The sequence below is a fragment of the Parus major genome, chromosome 3 (assembly GCF_001522545.3).
Source record: "Parus major isolate Abel chromosome 3, Parus_major1.1, whole genome shotgun sequence".
Taxonomy (NCBI): domain Eukaryota; kingdom Metazoa; phylum Chordata; class Aves; order Passeriformes; family Paridae; genus Parus; species Parus major.
This window is the reverse complement of record NC_031770.1, coordinates 1354170-1373076: the sequence shown is the minus strand read 5'-3', so window position 1 is coordinate 1373076 and position 18907 is coordinate 1354170. Positions and strand designations below refer to the sequence as shown.

At 46.0% G+C, this 18907-nt stretch overlaps 1 protein-coding gene across 4 annotated transcripts in view; it reads right to left on the bottom strand.

Moving 5' to 3' along the window:
- Positions 1 to 18907, bottom strand: part of SPTBN1 (spectrin beta, non-erythrocytic 1) — a 115064-nt gene that overhangs the window by 46867 nt on the left and 49290 nt on the right. For all 4 annotated transcript variants that reach the window (XM_015621567.2, XM_015621568.2, XM_015621570.3 and 1 more), the window contains one exon: positions 163 to 314. In XM_015621567.2, coding sequence (XP_015477053.1) covers positions 163 to 314 — 152 coding nt within the window. The remainder of the gene's footprint in view (positions 1 to 162; positions 315 to 18907) is intronic.

Sequence of the window (18907 nt, the reverse complement as noted above, 5' to 3'; positions counted from 1 at the left end):
TGGATCCAGCTGAAGCAATAGATAGAACTCTTTTTTTTTCCTTTAATATATAAAAGACATTTTCAGTGCTGAAGCCTCAGCACTCCCATATCCTACACTGCAGTCAAGCCAAGGATTCACAAAACCCCACCCAAGCCCCCCACAATGGATACAAGCACTTACAAGTCTCTCTCCTGAAAGCACTTCCAGGAGTTTGATGAGCATCCTCCCATCTCGAAGGTCAGTGTACAGGTCTGTAATTCGGCAGGACACACGAGCCAAGTGGGAATTCACCCACTTTGTGAAGGTCTTCTTCTGAACTGCCTCACGTTCATCTGTGGGGAAAACAACCTAATGTTACTCAAAATAAATGACAGCTCATGTTTCTGTGTGAAAATGGGATGGTCAAACATTTAAAATTAATTCAAAGGTATGACTTTGGGAGAATCATTGATGAAACTAGGATTTTCATTGAAAACTCGCCGTTCTTCACCTGCTGAGTTCACCTGCTCTGGAACACACACACAAATCCGCAACAGATCCCCCAAAATACCACAAGTCATTTTGGATTAAGACAAGCATGATAGAGAGCAGAGACCAAAGCTTCCCACTGACTTTTTCCCTTTGTCATGACATTATTTATTTGCAGATTCAACATTCATAACTGTATTTACACAATGTCAACAGGGATTTTTCCATAACTGCATGCCTGAGGTAGACAAGCATTTATATCAAGCCCTATCAAAAAAAATAGATTCTTTCCACCTTCCCTTCCCAGAGTCTTTCACAACTGTTTATAGAGGAAAACATTGGCTGTGAGAGCTCTCTTACTGCACAGGCTCGCTGCAGTCCAATTAATTCACAAACTCCTACCCAGCTATCTGCCAAGCCCAGAGCTCTCAGACAGAAAACATTATACATCTCTGTGGTTACATTCTTTTGCCAAGGGCTTTGGATGAAGCCCTTCCTTGTTAGCCAAAAGTCATTTCACTGAGCTGGGAAATACTACAGACCAAATTTGTCAAAACACAGGTGCTCTGACTTGGCCTCTGAAAGCCACAGAGAGATGAATGGAAGTGCTCTGCTTTCCCAGGCAGACAAGATTCCAAGCCTCCCAATCAGTCTCTATAAAGCTGTTGGCATGTGCAGGAACAGGACATGAAGATGGGTTAATACTAAACTACAGAACTCCCAGCTCTGAAAGCTCCAAGAATGTTGCTTGAAACATGGAGAACATTTCAGATCTGACTGCCCAGGGGTTTGGTGGATGCTGTCCTCCCAAAGGAAAAATGTGCTCCCCTCCTGGCAGTGCAGCATGGTGGGGGCATGGTCCCAGCACATTCATAACCAGTGACTGCCTCCAGAACCATAGGGACAGCAGCAAAAATCTGGTGGTGGTGGTGATGGGGGATGACAAAGGTGCTGAGAGTGAAGAGGACAGAAAGCTGGGGACCAAGTAAAATAAGAAAAGACAGTAAGAAGAGAAATCAGATAACAGAGTGGTGGTGAGTGGGAGGGAGAGCAGACATGCACTGAATGGTGCTTTGCACAACTGCACAAACCCCACCCTAAGATTTCAGTTCCTCCCACTTATTTCTGAACTTGTCCTTCTTACACATGTGATTGGACATGACCAAATCTACTGCCCTGAAACTGCCCCATTTTTGACAGATTTTACTTACCTGTAAGATGTGAAATTAAAAATGTGGCTTGGAAAAATGTCAAAGGTGGGGTTAGTGACAAAACAACAAGCTTTGGGTGAACTGACAGTTTGTATTTTTGTGTTTGCCCTCCCTCCGTATGGAGCAGAGGATCCCTGTGATAGATGAAGAGAACAGGAAATCAGCAGGAACTGCAGCTAGTGTCTACCAGCTTTAAATATATTTTTTATGAACTATTTATAGCAAGTGCCTGGGAGTGCTGTATCTGCATATCTGCTTGTCTAGTAATCCATGCCTTTACTTGAAGTACTTTTTTTAAATGAGTCACAGAAGAGAAACCTTGCAATAGTTGATGCTTTTTAAAGAAAATTCCAACAGAAATGATGTCTCCTTTCACTAGCTTGAACAAGCCCCAAAACTTAGCAAGTTTATTTAATCACTGTAGTCTCTACACAGAAGCACAACATTCAGTGATCCCTGTGCTTACATTTATTCCAAAGAGAAATGCCAATGTACAGGACCCTTAAAATAGAGTTGGAGACACAAAATATTTTGTAAAACAAAAAGAGTTATCAAATACCATCTTAAAGCCAACCATTTAAAAAAATATTTGGTCACAAATTATGGTTATCAATAATCCTCCCAATTTGGGAGTGAAAGAGTGGGAAAAGAACATCCATGTGGGTTTAGTCAAAGCAGATGTAAAAGGGCCTAATTTTGAAGAGATGAAAGACATGATGTGGAAAATGCAGTGACACATCAAGTCATGTTGTGAAACCTTTGGAACCATGGTATTACCTGACACCAGCTTGGGATCTTCTGGTGTTGAAAGCAAGTCAAGGAAGCCAACCGAGCAAGCAGCCCTTCCAGGACAGGGAGGACAGGTCCCTCCTGGGGACAGAATCTGTGTGGCTCTGAGGTTGCTTTCCCAAAAAGCTTTCCCACCCCAACACTTTCAGTGGCCCCAAAGAAGGACAAAGTACATTTTTCAGGCAGTGGGGAAAAAACCTTGAGAAATTTTGACTGGCTTGTTTTCTTGGGTGTTGCCTCAGCATCCTTAAACACTGTAGGAGAGGGAGAGGATGGGAGTCCAGCCGGGCTGGAGGCCCTCTGTGCTGGGGGAGCTGATGGTGGTGCCTTTAGGAGTGTTTTCTTTACTCCAGAGTTCAAAGCCAGTCGCTGCCTCTCCCCTTCTGCTCGCCCGTTTCCTCAGCCTTGCTCTCCTGGCCTCGATTTCCTGTTTACAGCGAGAGGCAGCAGGGCCCGGCTGGGGCTCCTCACCTCCACCCCAGCCCCTGCCCCAGCTCGCTCCTGCCTGAGCTCCTCTCACCTGATCCCCACCCATCCTCTGTGGAACCGCTCTCCTCCCTGCTGGCCCCACCGCTTAAAAACAGTGTGAAAATCTCTACTCCACAGCTGTGCTGCTTCCAGCGCTAGCTCCTCCACAGTCAGCTTTTCACATGAGCTCCAGCAGCTTCAGTGCTGGAGCTATTCATGGCTTTTCACTTTCTTTCCATCTCTGATTTACAGCAAGCAGGGCCCAAAGCAGGGAGACCCCTGATTGTCTGTGTGCAGTCCCATGGGAAAACCCTGTGGCACCACACAAGGGCCAGGCCCCACGTGGTGCTGCCAACTTTTGGGGACAAGCAGCAATTTATGTCAGAAAATGCCACTGGAGAGACACAGCAGCTCTTTCAGGCTCCCAATGGGGCGCTCACCCAGCAAGGCCAGGCTTTATCCTGAGCTTGGCACACGTAGAGCACGACTCTAATTCCCCATCCACACTCTCAGCAAGAGAAGCCCCTGGAGGGAGAAGGCACAGCCCTTCTTACCCTGCATCACTTCACTCCTCTTGCACTCCCACAACGTGGGAAAGCAAACCAAGCCCATTTGGAAAGTGGTGTGACTGGTGCTGGTCATGTTAAAACCGCTCCTGATTATTTCTACATGGTGTTTCACAATGACAGCAGGTTTTTGCAATGCTTTTATCAACCATTTCTAACTGATAAACTGTTTTTCTGCTCTGGAGTTCCAGGTTAAAACACACACGGAATTAAAACCAAGGAATTTTGGTTTTATGTTTCAGATAAAGAAAGGTACAGAAATGTGGTGCTTAGAGCCCTGACAAGCTGGTTAAGCAAACAACCCAACTGTGACTCTCTTAATGTGCAAAAACCTCCACAGTAAGAGCCAGGTGCATCCATGAGTGCTGACTCCAGGGATTTAACATCAGCCATGGGCCCTGAGTGCTATTTACAAACCTCATGTGATGGTTTTGACAAACGTCCTTCATATTTTAAAAAACACAGTTACGGATTTTGAAGATTAATTAAACGAGAGAGGATACGGGTGGAGCTCCAAGTGTCCTACCGCTTGTGAAAACATTTGTTTCCCAGGGGTAAAGAGAAATGAGCAACATGCAAAACATGCACAGCAGGAAAACGGAAGCCGCTCTCAGAGCAGGATCGATAATAGAGAATCCAACTTATCTTGAAGCAACACTGGGAAGGAAATTTCCTTTATGCGGAAGGCCCCATGACAATGCTACCACCAGACAGGGGCTCGCAAACTGCAGCACTGTGATTGTGATGCATCAAGGACTGACTTTGTTTAGGAGTTTAGTAAATAAACCACAGTTGGTACACTGAAAGCATAAACTGAGCTGGACAGGATCACAAACAGGCTTCTAACCCCTTCCTCGCTTGAGGGAACACCATTCTTCCTCCACTAATTTGATGAGAAAAAAATTCAACAAAAATGCAGTCCACTTTCTGAGAGCCCAGAGCTCAGTTACCGAGTCCCCAGTGTGGGACAGTGGCAGGGGGGTCACATTCACCACCCCCCTTGTCACACACTCAGCTCTGCTGGGTGAACTCAATGGGGCCGTGCCAGAATAATGGTGAATTTGTTTTAATAACTGCCCTGGGAAAGGCAGGGCTCCAGGAGCTGGCTGAGAGCGGCGGGGGCCCCGTGACCCTGTGTACTCCCACAAGCCGCGGGCGTTACGGGCCCCAGGGCCTTTGTGTGCAGCAGCACTGACCACAGCCATGGCAAAGGTTACCTGTGCGGCCACCTGCCTGCTAAAAACAGCTCCCAGACACCCTGATCGCTCCCATACCGGTCAAACCGCATTTCCAACACACTGACCTTGGATCCCTTTCAAATGGAGAGCTAAATCTGCTTGGGCCATGCTGCTGCCAGCCCTGCACAGCTAAAATGCCTGTGGATGTGTGACAGCTCTCACCAGCCCCTGGACAGCAGCAAAAGCCTCCACACAGCAAAGGGGTGCTCTTGAAGGAGCCCAAACAGTGAAACTGGAGCACAGAGAGCTGAAAGGAGCAGTCTGGGACTGCTCAACCCCTCAGGACAGCCCAGCCATCAGGGGCACCAACAGCCTCCCTGCCGAGCCCAGCCCAAGGGCAGCTGCTCTTGGCACTGGCACTGTCCAGGGATCCCTGCAATACCTCAAGCAAGACAAATTCCACATGACTTTTAGTCCTAACTCCAAAAGCTTCATCTCCTGCAGGTTTCCATCTTATACTTCCATGCTGGAAGGAATTTCTTCAGCTTAAAATGATTAATTTTCTCACTACAGCATCCAGTGTGTGCCCTACATGAAGCACTGCTACACTGACTCAGAGATCAGCTGAGCGCTGCTCTGAGCACACCACTTCTGCTGATATCCACTATCCACAGCTTCCCAGAATTTCCCAGATCATATCCTTATAGCACAGAGAAAACAGAGCTTCCTTTCACAGGACAACGTTCCCATTGCTGCTGGTGTTCAGGGTGCAGGATATCAGCCTATGCTTTCTCACAGATACGAGGATGTGGAGTGAAATAGCCAGTAATATTCACAGCTACACAAATTCCAGCTGTGCTTTGAGGTTTTCCAGCTGAGAAATATGTGAGGGAAGGGCAGATCAGCTACTGGGACCAGAATGTGGTGATCAAATAAGATTTTATCAGTAAACAACACCAACAGATGTGCTGTGATAACCTTCACTGCTGCTTGGAGTAAGTGAAGAGTGATAGAGAACATGAAATAATTCCAACACGGCTCCAGCCTCTGGTATTCCAGCCAGGAACAGCCCGGCCCTGAGGCACACAGAGCCCTCAGCAGGTCTGACACAGCTCCTTTGGTCACCACTCCAGGTTTGTCAGCACCTTGACAAACAGCGCTGCTGGCTCCTGCTCCTTCAATTCCCTGTCCAAAGCGAGGGCTGTGTGCTTTTTTTTTCTCCTCGGAGAAAGCTGGGGACAGCCAGCAGCCCTGGGCTGTGCCTCGGGCTGGGGAAGGAGACTGAGGTTGGGTTTCTGTGCTCCACCCTGGGGTGAGACCCCCTGTGAGACTGTGGCTTGTGGGGTGTGTAGCTATGCAAAGCACTGAACTGATGCACCACTAAATATAGCCCAGAGGGTAAAATGCACCTCAGTGTATCCACTAAGGATCAGCTGAGGAGAGAAACATCTGGCTTGGGTAAACACTCCCAAAATGATGGCCTTTCCACATGGTCCCACACATGCTGTATTAGTCCTTGGGCATCAGGAAGCCCAGAGAACAATGCTTATGCTTACAGCATAAGCATCCACAGCCAGGCACAGAGTCTAAATGGAAATATACTGGAATTGATCTATAAGGAAGAAAATGAAGGAAGGAGGAAAGATCACTATTAGCTATCAGTAGAGAAAAGGAAATTTTCTCTTAACATTCAAGTTTCTCGTAATAGTCAGGTGTCCTATAGCAACAAACTGAGCAGTGGATGCTGTTTTTCTCCAGCTGCAGATGACAGGTTTGGACTGAAATTTGGGATTGATAAAAATGGAAGAAACAAAGCTTAATGTAGGAAACACAAGCCCAGAGCACACACATGAAGGGGCAGGGAAAAAAACTAGAACAAAACCTGTAGGAAGTCAAATTTACACATGACATACAGAGAACATGATCCACGTGGGGTGGGTCCAGTGCTTAGAAAATCGAATCTCCTTCACTTTAATCTTACTGACAGTTAACCATGGATGAATGGAGTAGAGCAGCTGATCATTCCCATGCAAATAGGATGCATTTGTTAATGGTTATTTTATGGCACAAAGTAATCTGTGGAGTGACTTCCAATCCAAACCGGTGAGATCACACCAAAGCTTTTACGTGCTCCAGCATGACTTAAACAAGAACTCGAATGCAAATGGTAAAGATGACAAAGCAATGAGGGGATTTTGTTCGTGCTGTGTTTAACTGGTGATTTCATTAGGAGCAAAATCTTTGCTGCTTTCCCTACTCTGCTACACTGAGACAATTGTGGAGAAATCAGGGGTGTGTTCAGCAATCCTTTCGCTTTTACTAGGAAGCACCAGCCAGCTGCTAAATCCTATTAAATATCTACCCTTCCCTGATAAATGTTACAGCATGTGACCATTTTCACTGCTGAAAATGCTCTGGAAAAAAGGGAAAGCTACATAATGCAGTATGTGGAACAAACAATTCTGCTGCTTTCTCTCTTTGATGGCACTAAACCTCCCTCACACAATGACATGATGCACAGAACAATGTCCGGGAGCCAGCCAAGCGTTATGGGCTGTGGAAGGGCAGGTCCCTTCATTGTCTTTATTTTTACAGAGAGTTTATGGCATTTTGGTGTCAGCAGCACAAAAATAAAACTTCCACAAGCCAGATGCAGATTCATGTACAGGAATGACTGTGTTCATCTGCACAAAGTTACTGTAAAGCCTCTGACAGCAAAAAAACAAAAGTCATCTGGGTTTAGCAGATTAAACTGGTGGAAGAACTCAGCTTTAGATTTATAGTTTTTGTTTCAATTCAGAAGATGAAGATGACATTTAAGCAGATTTAGAGGAGCAGTTGCCCAGCTCTCCCTGCATTGGTGATGGCTGTGTGAACTGCTGGTTTAACTTTGGGGGACTGGAATACAAACCTGTGTAACCATCTCCCACAGCACGCTCAGCTCTCTCCGTGGAGAACACCCATCACAGGGCCCATTACAGCAACACAGCCACTCAGCTGCTCCTCTGCTTCTCCAGGAACCCCACCGACTGCTTGTTCTTCAGTATGAAACACAAAGCAGCTACAGAAACACCACCTGTCTAGTGGGTGATTCAAATGGTTTAACACTTCTGGGTGCTGCTCTTGGAAATACCTACACCCACCTTCAGCTTCAACCACCACCGCCTACCCTGAGTTGCACACAACTGCTGAACAAGATGATCACAAGGACCAAGGCCTGAAGCCCAAACTGTATCACAGAATCACAGACTGATTTGGGTTGGGCAGGACCTTAAATATAATCCAGTTCCACCCCTCTGCCATGGGACACCTTCCACAAGGCCAGGTTGCTCAGAGCTCCATCCAGCCCAGCCTTAAACATTTCCAGGGATGGGGCAGCCGCAGCTGCTCTGGGTAACCTGTGCCAGGGCCTCTCCACCCTTGCAGGGAAGAATTCCCTCCCAATATCCCATCTAACCCTTGTCTCTGTCAGTGTGAAGCCATCCTCCCTTACCCTGTCCCTCCAGATTCTTGTAAATAGTCTCTCTCCATCTTTCCTGTACCTTCTTCAGGCATGTCAGGACACCCTGAAGCTTCTTTTCCTCAGCCTTCCCCAAAGGAGAGGAGCTCCATTTCTCTAACCATCTTGGTGACCTCCTCTGACCCTCTCTTCCTCCTTTCTGAAGAAAGATGTTACAAAACCACATCTACAGCAAAACAGCAGAAGTACAGACGAATAAAGGAGTAACTTTTTGGCCTCATGACGTGCAGCATTCAAGTGGGCCTCCTTTAAAAAGCAGCATGGAAAATGTCTCTGTGCTGTTGGCATTTTACACAAAAGGACACAACCCCTCACGGCTGATTTGATGTCAGTGCTTATTGCCACTTTTCCCTTTTGCGTAAGAAACAAATCACTTCATCAAAAGGAGCATGGAAAAAGCATCTGCCTGTCCCAGGACACTGACTGCAAAATTCCCACAGAAGAACAATGAAAACCTGAGGTCACTGCACTATTTCAAGTACACACAATCTTGGGGGGATCTTGGCAGTTTCCTTCAAAATACATTATATGCATAATGCAGGGAAGTGCCAGGGGATTTTTGAGGGGGACAAAACCATTTTTCTGTACTTGTCCAAACCACTCTTTGATTGGCAGCGTTGAATGAGGATGAGAGCAAGGCTTGGCATGGGCATGGAACATGCCAGGTACTTCCCTACATTAGATCCATCTTATTTCTTTCCGTGTTCAGCAAACCCAGCAGAATGAGAGTTTTTACAGTGGATTCCCACTTGTCTATGGGAAAGAAAGCAAAGGTAGGAAGAAGGAGCTGGGGGGCGTTTATTATTTCTGGTTTTCTCTTTTCCTTTCAGCAATCCTCCCTCTTCTCAGCACTGCAAGAAATGCAGCTGCTCTCCCGGAAAACTGCTGGCACTGCTATTCCCACAGTGCAGTTCCTACTGGTCCTGTGTGCCCACCAGGGACCCTCGTTAGCCAGGGCTTTGGAAATGCAGGACTGTAACTGACACTAGCCACAGATGAGCCACAGAGAGATGAGCATCAGGACTCAGCACTCCCTGGGAGCACAGCAAAGTGAATCCCCTCTCCTTCTTAGCAAACCCTGGCACTGTGGGTGACCACTTGCAGTGGCACGTGCCACCCTGGAGGGAGGAGACCTGCCAGGATGCAAGACTGGGGGGAGACGAGCAAGGGCGATCCCCATGGGATATCCAGGAGAAAGCTGTCACTGTGAGGGTGTTGGGACACCACCTCCCCACAGGCTGTGGGAATTCCATCCTTAGGGAGACTCAGAACCCAGGAGAACAAATCCCAAAGCAATCTGATCTACCATGGGAGCTGCCCCTGCCTTGAGCAGGTGTGCTGGACCAAATAAACTCCTCTTCCAACCTGAAGTATTGTGTGAATCTATGAATTCCAGCAAGCTTAAACAAGAATAGGCCAGAAGTCTGCACTGCCAGTATTCCTATGGAATCCCACTGAGGGATTTCAGAGGGCTGCGGGATCTCTTCTTTCATCTGAGGCACAAGTTGAGACATTATATGGAGAGCAAAGTCAAAGCTGGAGTATGTTTTGACCGTGCTTCTGTAAAAACTCACTGCAATCAGAAGGAAGAATAGATGAAAGAAAGCCAAACCTTTGTTGGTTTCATGTTTAAATCTAATTTCACCTTAATGACAGAGAAGCATGAATAGAAAATAAAGAAATCTACAATGACTGCATTTAATCCTTTCAAAATATTAAATCTCTCTGCTCAGAGATGTTATCATTATAATTAATTGCTGCTAAATTATAATTTTCATTATCACAGAAATATTTTAAATGGAAGAACATGTATTTAAATAACCACTGCGTTGATCAGGGATTAATAAGAGCTGAATTCATAGCCTTGCTGAACAATGTGTTTAGTTCCTGCAGTTTCCATGGCCACACAATAATTTACTATTGTTAATTGTGTGCCGTATTGTGGAGTCAGATGCACTACACTGTGCTGACAGGATGCTGAATAAAAGCAGCAGCACCACAGGTAAGCCAGACCACAGCTCAGCAAACTAAATCCCAAAGGTGGAAACTGAATGAGTAACAGCAACAAAGATACTGTAGGTTACAATAAAAATCACTTGTGCAACTGAAGGAACCTTGGTATTTATAAAATGCCTTTATTTCTAAAAAGAGAGTTTTAAAAATGCATTAATTTTAATGAGATTTGAGACAAACTGCTAATAAGAAGCATTAGAGGAAAAATCCCTAATCTTCTCTGGCTCTAATCTGCAAACCCATCATGCAGAGCTCCCAAGAAAGTCCTGGAGTTGGTGTCTTTTGAGACTGGCAGAACTGACACCTTCACCTGTTTGCTTGCTTAAGAAAAGCTCTAGAAAACTGAACCATGATCTCAACACGAGCACACATTCCAACTAGTCACTCTGTATAGTAAAGGAGTTCTTTAAGAAATCCATGTGGCAATTAAAAAAGTAACAATAATAAGAAATCTTTCCTTTCATGCCACACCCACTTTATTGGGGCTTCTGAGGCACAAACAAGTTGTGCATGCATTCTAGTTCCTCACCTCAAAATTTTCTTACTAGCCTGTTTGATTCCTATCCAAAGGTCATTATTTACTGATCTGCTCTTGTGGGACAATGTGGTATGTTTAAGCACAATCATTTCAGCCTTTGGAATTATGCAAGAGTGGGGAAAAGAGATCCCTTTCCAGCACAGTATTTCCTGCCCAGGCAATAACTTTCAAAGCAGTACCAGAAAAAATCCCTTTGTTTGAAACCCTCGAAAGTCTCTCTGAGATTTAAAAGGTGATGCAAATTTGAAGAAATTAGGGTAAAATTGTACTTTGAATACCTTAAATGTGTATCTTCATCCAGAAACATCACTTGCTTCTTGTTTTTCTAGTCTTAAAAGTGGACTTGTGAGTTGCAGTGATTGTGCAATGCCTTGACTGCAACAATTGGAAGGGCCTACATGGGGACAAAGGTGTGGCTCCTATGAAAGGGATCCAGGAGAGCTCCCAAGTATTTACCTTTATTTTCTTTCATTTTTAGCACAATGAGAAAATTATAAAAGCACTCAAAGGTTCCTGATCACAGTCATTTCATTGATGCCTCCTCAGCCATGTTGCCTATCATCTCCATAGTCTGGGCTTTTCCCCCTCAAAATGTGAATCACTGATGTGGTGTTTTCTTCAAAAACCCCAAAAAACAGAATAAAGCCCCAAACACACTATGAGGTAATGGCAATTAATAAAGGAAAAAGCAACTTCTGAAAGTTGAGTGTCTACCCAACATTCCCAGTTGTCTGTTAGTGTAACAACAATGCCATTAGAACACAGTTCAGGTATTGGTTAAGCACAGAACGACTCCACAGACAATTTGTGCTTGCACCCATCTTACACAGCTCCAAATCACAGATACAGGGCTGCACAGGCATGAGGATGCACTGTAGCATCTCACACTCATCTGGATGTTCCTGAAGCCTCAGACACAACTCACTGATTTTCAGGTCCCCAAACTTACACACATTTCACACATTTCAGCCTAACTCAGATACACCAGATGCTTATGGAAAAGGCAAAGTCCCATGAATACACTCCTGAATGCGAAGGCCACCATGACCTGCAGCTGATGCCAGGGAAACGTTTCTAAACTTGGCAACAGGAGCTAAACCAGGGAAGGGAGAGCTGAGTTGTGCAGCACAGAAAACAAAAGGTGTTCTGGCATTACGTGGCTCACACAGCCACCTGAAACCTGCCAGGAACTGGATGGGATGGGCCATGCTCATGAGGCTGGAGAGGGAAAGGACAGCCACAAACCCAGCACCCTGAAACGAGCACTGCAGAGATCACAGCACCCTGCCCAGGCATTTCAGTCATTGGGGAAAACAGGGGGAAGTCCCCTTGGAGCTGCTGTTTTATGCCGTGCTCGTCCCAGCCCGGGGAGCAGCTCTGCTGGCGCCAGGGCAGAGCTCAGATCCATCCCTGCGGGGGATGGCACTGCCAGGACGTGCTGCATGGTTAAAGGTTTTACATATTAGGTGTCCTTAAGTGTTGTTTGCTCTCCAGGACGACTTGTGACTGCTTTTATTTAGGAAAAAAGTATGTGCAGTGAGGAATTAGCTGGAACACGGCTGGCGCCAGGCGCTGAGGACACAGGAGCATCTTTCAAGTGGCACAGAGCATCGTTAGCATCAGTGTGCTGGCAAACACCAGTGCAAGTCAACTGTTAAGAGAAAAGGCTCCAGTAAATAAGATTTATATCATGGGAATTTTATTATATACCCTGTCAGACATATCTATCTTGGAGGAGAGGCAGAGAGAGAAACATGTAGTAATATATCAGCAGCAGGGGATTTATAGGAAAAATGGTCCATAATTTCCACATCTCACCCCGTGAGTTCCTCTTGTAAGGACTTAGGCCACAGCTAAGAGCAACCAGGTCCAGATTATCAGTGCACCTGCACAAGTGACAGTGGCCAGGATGTCACCCAGGGAACAGTTGGGAAACAGTCTGCAGGCACTGCCTGTTTTCTGAAGAGACTTCCTTGAGCTAGAAGTGACTCTGTTCCTGATCCCAGGGGAGGCCTTGAGGATGAAACTCACCTCACGCCCCACAGGGTGAACAAAGACACGGGGAGGGAGAACACGAGACACTCAGCACTCAAAGGTAAAGATAACCCAAATTATTGAACTTCCCGTGACAAGGATAACAGAAAGGTCAGAAGTTCAGAACAGCACCAATATTTGATGTTTCCAGACACCTCCCCTGTTTATTCAGAGCCTGCCTTAAGTGCCATTCCCTAATGGCTCTTACTCATGTCAGCCTGCAATCACGGTACAGTCACATCCCTGATTTCACAGCAGTCTCTCCCATTATACTGCCAGGCGATCTGAGCTGACAGAGGAACACACCCTGAAATAAGCAGCCGTTGCACTATCAAAAGTCTATCTTCCCTCCAAATAACTGTGGAAAGATACTAAAGTAGATGTAGAATTAATCATTACCCAAAGCAAACTGTAGTTCATTGACTACAGATGGGATGGTCAGGTTTTCACTTCTCTTTTTTCCTGGAACCAAATCATAATCAGATCATATTGTCAAAAACTGGAAACACTTCCTGCACTAAATGAGCATTAAGAACTGGACTTTGGAGGCTTTTTGAAAGGAGAAGGCAGAACCCAATATATGGTCTTAGCACGGAGAAGCTGAAACCAAGGGGGAGCTGTTATTTGAGAAAAATGTAGGAATAGGAGTGGATTTGAGAGACAAAATCCCTCAGCACTGCATTGTTTGTGCAGTTCCTTTTAATGGGGCTGCATTGGGTTAGACTATCTGAGAAGTGGGTGCTGCATATTGGCTGATTTTCTGCAGTTTTCCAAGCCATTAAGTGAAATTGAGGTATCTTTATTAAACCACAGGGGTTTCATTCCAAGAAAAATCGGGGCAGCCAGCGTTTATTCTGTTCAGATAAACTCTTAAATCTCTTTGTAACCACATGTTGTTTTGTTTAATCTTTGAAGGCATAAGGTCACCCTCTGCCTGTGATTAGAGCACTTGTGGTCACACAGATCATGTTTGTACCTTGCCACTGCACTTTTTCACTGACCCTTTGGTGAGCAGTTCTCCAGCTCCTCAACCTGAAAATAGTCCCAAACAGAACTAAAACAGGCAAGAGAACCTAAAGCCACTAATCTCAAAACCAAAGCAATCCTAAGAAGCACATGCCTGGCCATTTTGGCAATATTGTAGGCAGAGATGTTTCAAGCCTCTGCGAGGACACCAAATATGCCTTCTGTACGATGCCATTTGGGATGACACATCTCTTTTTTGCTAATATAAATAATACATAAGAATCATATTTGCGACCTCCTCCCCAAACAGTTTAGCTGAAGTCAGTGCAGGATTGTGCATGCTACTGATTCCCACCAAAGAGCAGACTGACCCTGGCCAGTGTCACTTCGGCACTTATGTGTAGCTGGGCTTGTCCTTTAAGTTCCAGCTTATATTTTTATGAACAAACCAAACCTGACCGAAGAGGGAATTATCAGCACTTCCAGTTATCCCATGAAAAGGCCACTTGGTAATGCCAGCTCTTTCACAAGCCCTTTGAAAAGGCAGGAGCGTGGCCCCCAGACCATGTCCCAGTGGCTGCCTGCGTGTCTGCCGGGCTGTGCTGTTCCCTGCACACTGAAGGGCCTTTCTCTGTAAGCTCCTTTCTCGGGAACAGTGGGGCATTGAGCAGGGCTCCCAGCCTGGTTAATATTAGTTTGGCTACAGTAGCGCTCTCCCAACAAAGGAGGCTCTCAGCCCGGGATACCCTCGCTCCAGCAGCAAGTGCACAAGGGCTTTTGTGTGAGCGTGGGCTCTCCTGGCCGCCGCGACCTCGGGCTCCGCATCACAAGTCACAAGCATGAGTGCTCCCCATCCCTCTGGGCCTTTCCCATCCCTCTGGGCCTTTCTCCTCTGGCAGAAATAAATGTGAGGACTCAGCTCAATGCAATTTCAGGAGCAGTGAGCAGTTTTGTGCTCACGTGCTCTCCTCAGCTGCACGAGGCTCTCTGTGGGGACAGGAGGCCCACAGTGGCTCCCAACAGGGATGTGACAGGGATGTGACATGTTGGAGGCACTGCTGGGAGCGAGGCCCTGCTCCCCTGTGCTCAGCAGCTGCCCTCTGCTTCTGCACACCAGGCCACCCCCTCGCTCCTGGTGGACCGAATTTCAGAGCTGCTGGAATGCAGAGTAATCCACCAGCTTCTTACTCTCTCCACAAATGACCCTTTACTTTGAAAGGACTCGTTTTGAGTGGGAGCTGTTTACTAATACTCATTAAACAACTTCAGTCTTTGATGAAGTGTCACTTCACTTGGACAATCACACTGAGATAAAGGCCATTACCTGCCAGGCCCAGATATAAACATCCAAATGGAATTTCAGATTTGATTTCTTGTGGGAAGAGCAAAGTAGATTCTCAGCCACCTTATTTATGATATTCTACCTCCTTCACCATAGCTTTGAAAGTCATCAAAAACTAATTTCCAATATTTGGTGTAAGAGTTTTCCCAAATCCATCAACTCAATGAAGATAATTCGTTTTCACATGAGGAAATGATGTAATGTCATACCCTGCTACTTAATAGCTGATACTTAATACTTCTCAATTCAACTTAAACAAGAACAAAAAGACCTTCAGAGCTGCTAGTAACAAAATAATCATGAAATTCAGACTCTGAGCAGAAGTGGTGCAATTACCAAACCCCACACCCTGTGCTGGGATCTCACAGAAGTGGAGTTTAGTAGAAGGAAGAGAGAATAGAGATTTTGTGAATCACGCAATTTGATTTTCTTCACCACTTCTACTAAGCTTAGGTATCAGCTCATCCACTTTAATAGTCAAAGCATGCACCCAACAGAAAACAGAGATGAAAGAAACTAAGGAAAAAGAGGAAGTCACAAACCCAAATTGGGAAAGAGCTCAGGAATGGAAGACAACCATTGTTCTGTTGTTTTATCACCACTTTCATCTCTGTCCGTAGGCTTGTTTTATTGCCCCACTTTCCACACAACTTAATGGCAAAACCCACAATCCATTTGAATAGGGCTTTTGGATAGGAAAAATATTTGGAATAGGAGCCTGTACTCCCAGGTGATTACAACATGCCCCTGAAACACTGGGATGGTCTGTGACACAGAGCTTCTTGGAGACATGGAATGCAGAAACACCCAAGGGCTGACTCCTGTGCCGCATTCCCAGATCCATGAGCTGTGGAGATTTACACCATTTGAGCACCACACAAATCATTTTACTCTGGCTACATATCTCCCTCCAGGGTATTCAAAACACCCTGCTGTCCCATGTGAAAATATCTGCTGACAAGCTTTGTTTACTTCATTTTAGAGCCCCAAAAAGTGCTCCAGAATTGCCTTTTTTAAAACAAAATTAAGCTACAGCACCTTGAGATTTCTGATTGTTTTTTAATCAAGTTCCTTACACACACAGTTTAAAAAAACCAAATGTTACAAACAGAAAACTGGAGAGAACAGATGACAAAAAACCTGAGCCAACAGCTCAGAGTTGTAAATGTTCACAGTTATTTCAGTGAGAAGCCAAATCCAATTTAAATGTTTACTTTTGACCTGTATCAACACTGACTACATGAGCAGAAATACCTTACTCTTAGCTCCTTTAACTTGCCTTCCCTATTTCCACAAGCACCAAAAGCCATGACCGGAAAAGGTAGATTTTTGCCCAAAAACTGAGTCAGGATTTGGATATGTTTGCAGGGATCTTTGCACTGGAAGGAATAAGGGCCCAGCTATCACAGAAATGCACATTTAAGAGTTTGGGGTCCCTTTAAAACTCCTTGCAAATCTGACAGGGCTTCCAACTGTGCAGCTTGTGCTCAGGTGTTCACCCAAACCAGAAGACTGAAGTATGCTGTGACACATTCAGGCTTTGGAGTGTCACAGACACCAGAAAATCAAGCAAAAATTGCCACATGAACAGGAATTTCCACCTTTGAGGGGGAAGGGTAAACCAAAAATCGGTGTAACCCAGACACATTTCACCCAGAATGAAATTCAGCCTCCCTGCATTTCAGCTTTAACAGAAATTACCATGACAAGAAATGCCAGTGACCCATTTGGTAGACAAAGTAGGGTGTCCCAGGTCAGTAATCAGCGCCTGGAGCTATGCAGGTCACTGCTCCCAGGAGACTCAAAGCCTTGGCAAGGTAAATCTCCCAACCAGGAAGGCGGCTGCTGAAACTGGCTGCTCAAAGGGCACCCACGGCAGGAACTCCAAGGATCCTGGTGTCACAGAGGGCGTCTCTGCCCTAGTGCAGGACAGCACTGCAACTCCTGCAGCTGCTCTGTTGGCAGCAGGAGCTCCCTGTTTAACCTTGAGCATAGAATGAGATTTGGGGAAAGATTTGCTTGCAGCAGAAGCTGTGGGAAAGCCCTGCTCGAGAATAGAAAATCAAAAAAATCTTCTTCCTGTCCTGCAGTATGGATGGGAATCAGCCTAAACATATATTCATACATGATCAAGCTGATTATAGTGACCACTTAAAAACTGAAGTGGCGTGTGCCTCTTTTTATGCCAAACCTCCTTGGGTCATTGCAGATCAAAGGATTCCAAGCCAAGGAGCTCCCCTGCTGAAAGGCTCTTTCATCAGAGAGAGGAGCTTTGCCCCAAACACCCAAAATACAATTGCATTGCCCTTCCTGGTGCAAGTAGCGCTGTGCAGCCACAGACAGCCTTGTATCCCCATGAAACAGAGTTTAGAACTGATCTTAAACAGCTCTGACGGGAAAGGCAGCTCACCTTTCCCACAGCTTATTCTAAACGTATTTCAAACACTATTTCTAACACGGTGCAAAATAGAGGCACTTCCTCTCATGCAGCCTGAGCACCAAAACACACCAGGCTCCCACTGAAGTCCCTGGTGTCCATCCTGAAAGGCAGCATTACAAAATGCCCAAACCTGAAATGTCCCACACGGCAGAGCCCCTTTGAAAGCTGCCTTTCCTCTGGGACTTATCAGGAGTGCCAACCTAGCTCACCCCCACCCCTCAAGATTTCACATTTGTAATTATCACTGGAAATCTCACACCTCGGGCACAGCCCCGGGGCTGAGACCAAACTTCCCAATGACAGGGCAGGAGCTGATAGAGTCACCAAGCTCCCGAATGCCAGAGATGTTAATAAATACCACTGTCCTGCTAACCGGGTGGGAAAGAGCCCCTGGAGCAGTGCTGAGAGCTGCTTCCCTGTGCACCCTTTGGCTGGAAGGAGATACAGCTGCAGGGATCTCCTTCCGAATTCCTGACTTGCATTAACCTCTTCCTGCCAGCTCCTACCCGTGCCCAGCCGATCCACAGGATCCTGCCACATTGACACAGCACAGGTGACAGCCTTCGTTTTAGAAAAACAACATACCTTGGTTTGATTTGCATTTAATTCCTCAGTGTAGCAGGACAGACTTTCTCCACTGAAAGAACCTGCACAAGCTCCATGGCAACGTGTTTCCCACAAACAAGTTTTGGGGTTCTGTCTTTACTTGCAGCGAGCAACTGCAGCGGTGCAACCTGATCCCTTTCTACTGCACGAGTGGCCATGAGAACCAAAACTCCACACCTAGGTTTAAGATGATAGCAACCACTGATAGTATCACTCACCATTCCAGCACCGGCTGAACTAAGCGTAGTAGGAACTTACTGAAATGTAATAAAGGAAACACATCTTGCTAAAGCATTTTCCTCCTCACACCTGTGCCGACATTCTCACGAGCACAAGGACTGGGTATGCTAAACTCCTGGATTATCATACACTGGACTTCAGGGCTTCTTTTGACACAGTCTTTATTCACCCCTAGCAATGCCTTCTGCCACATCCTGCTTCTCTTTGGTCCATCAAGGCAAATGGGAGCTGGGATCCCCTGCCAGGTGACCCTTCCAGGTGCACAAGGAGCCGGTCTGGTCCCACAACCTGCACTGCCTTCATACCGCAGCAGGACTGAGCTGGAAAATCTGCTTTAATCACCCCACAAGCATCATCAAGTTGAAAGAGTGTTCCCTTACAATCATCACTTCAAGGCATTTAAAAGAGGTGGAACATAGGAGTACCTAGGGAATCATGTATGATGGGAATTTGCTTTGTCAATAGCATTTTGGGGCAGAATTAGGCTGGCTCCTCTCATGTGAAGCTGGCAGTGTCAAACCTCATGTACTGTCTATCTTAGGAAAG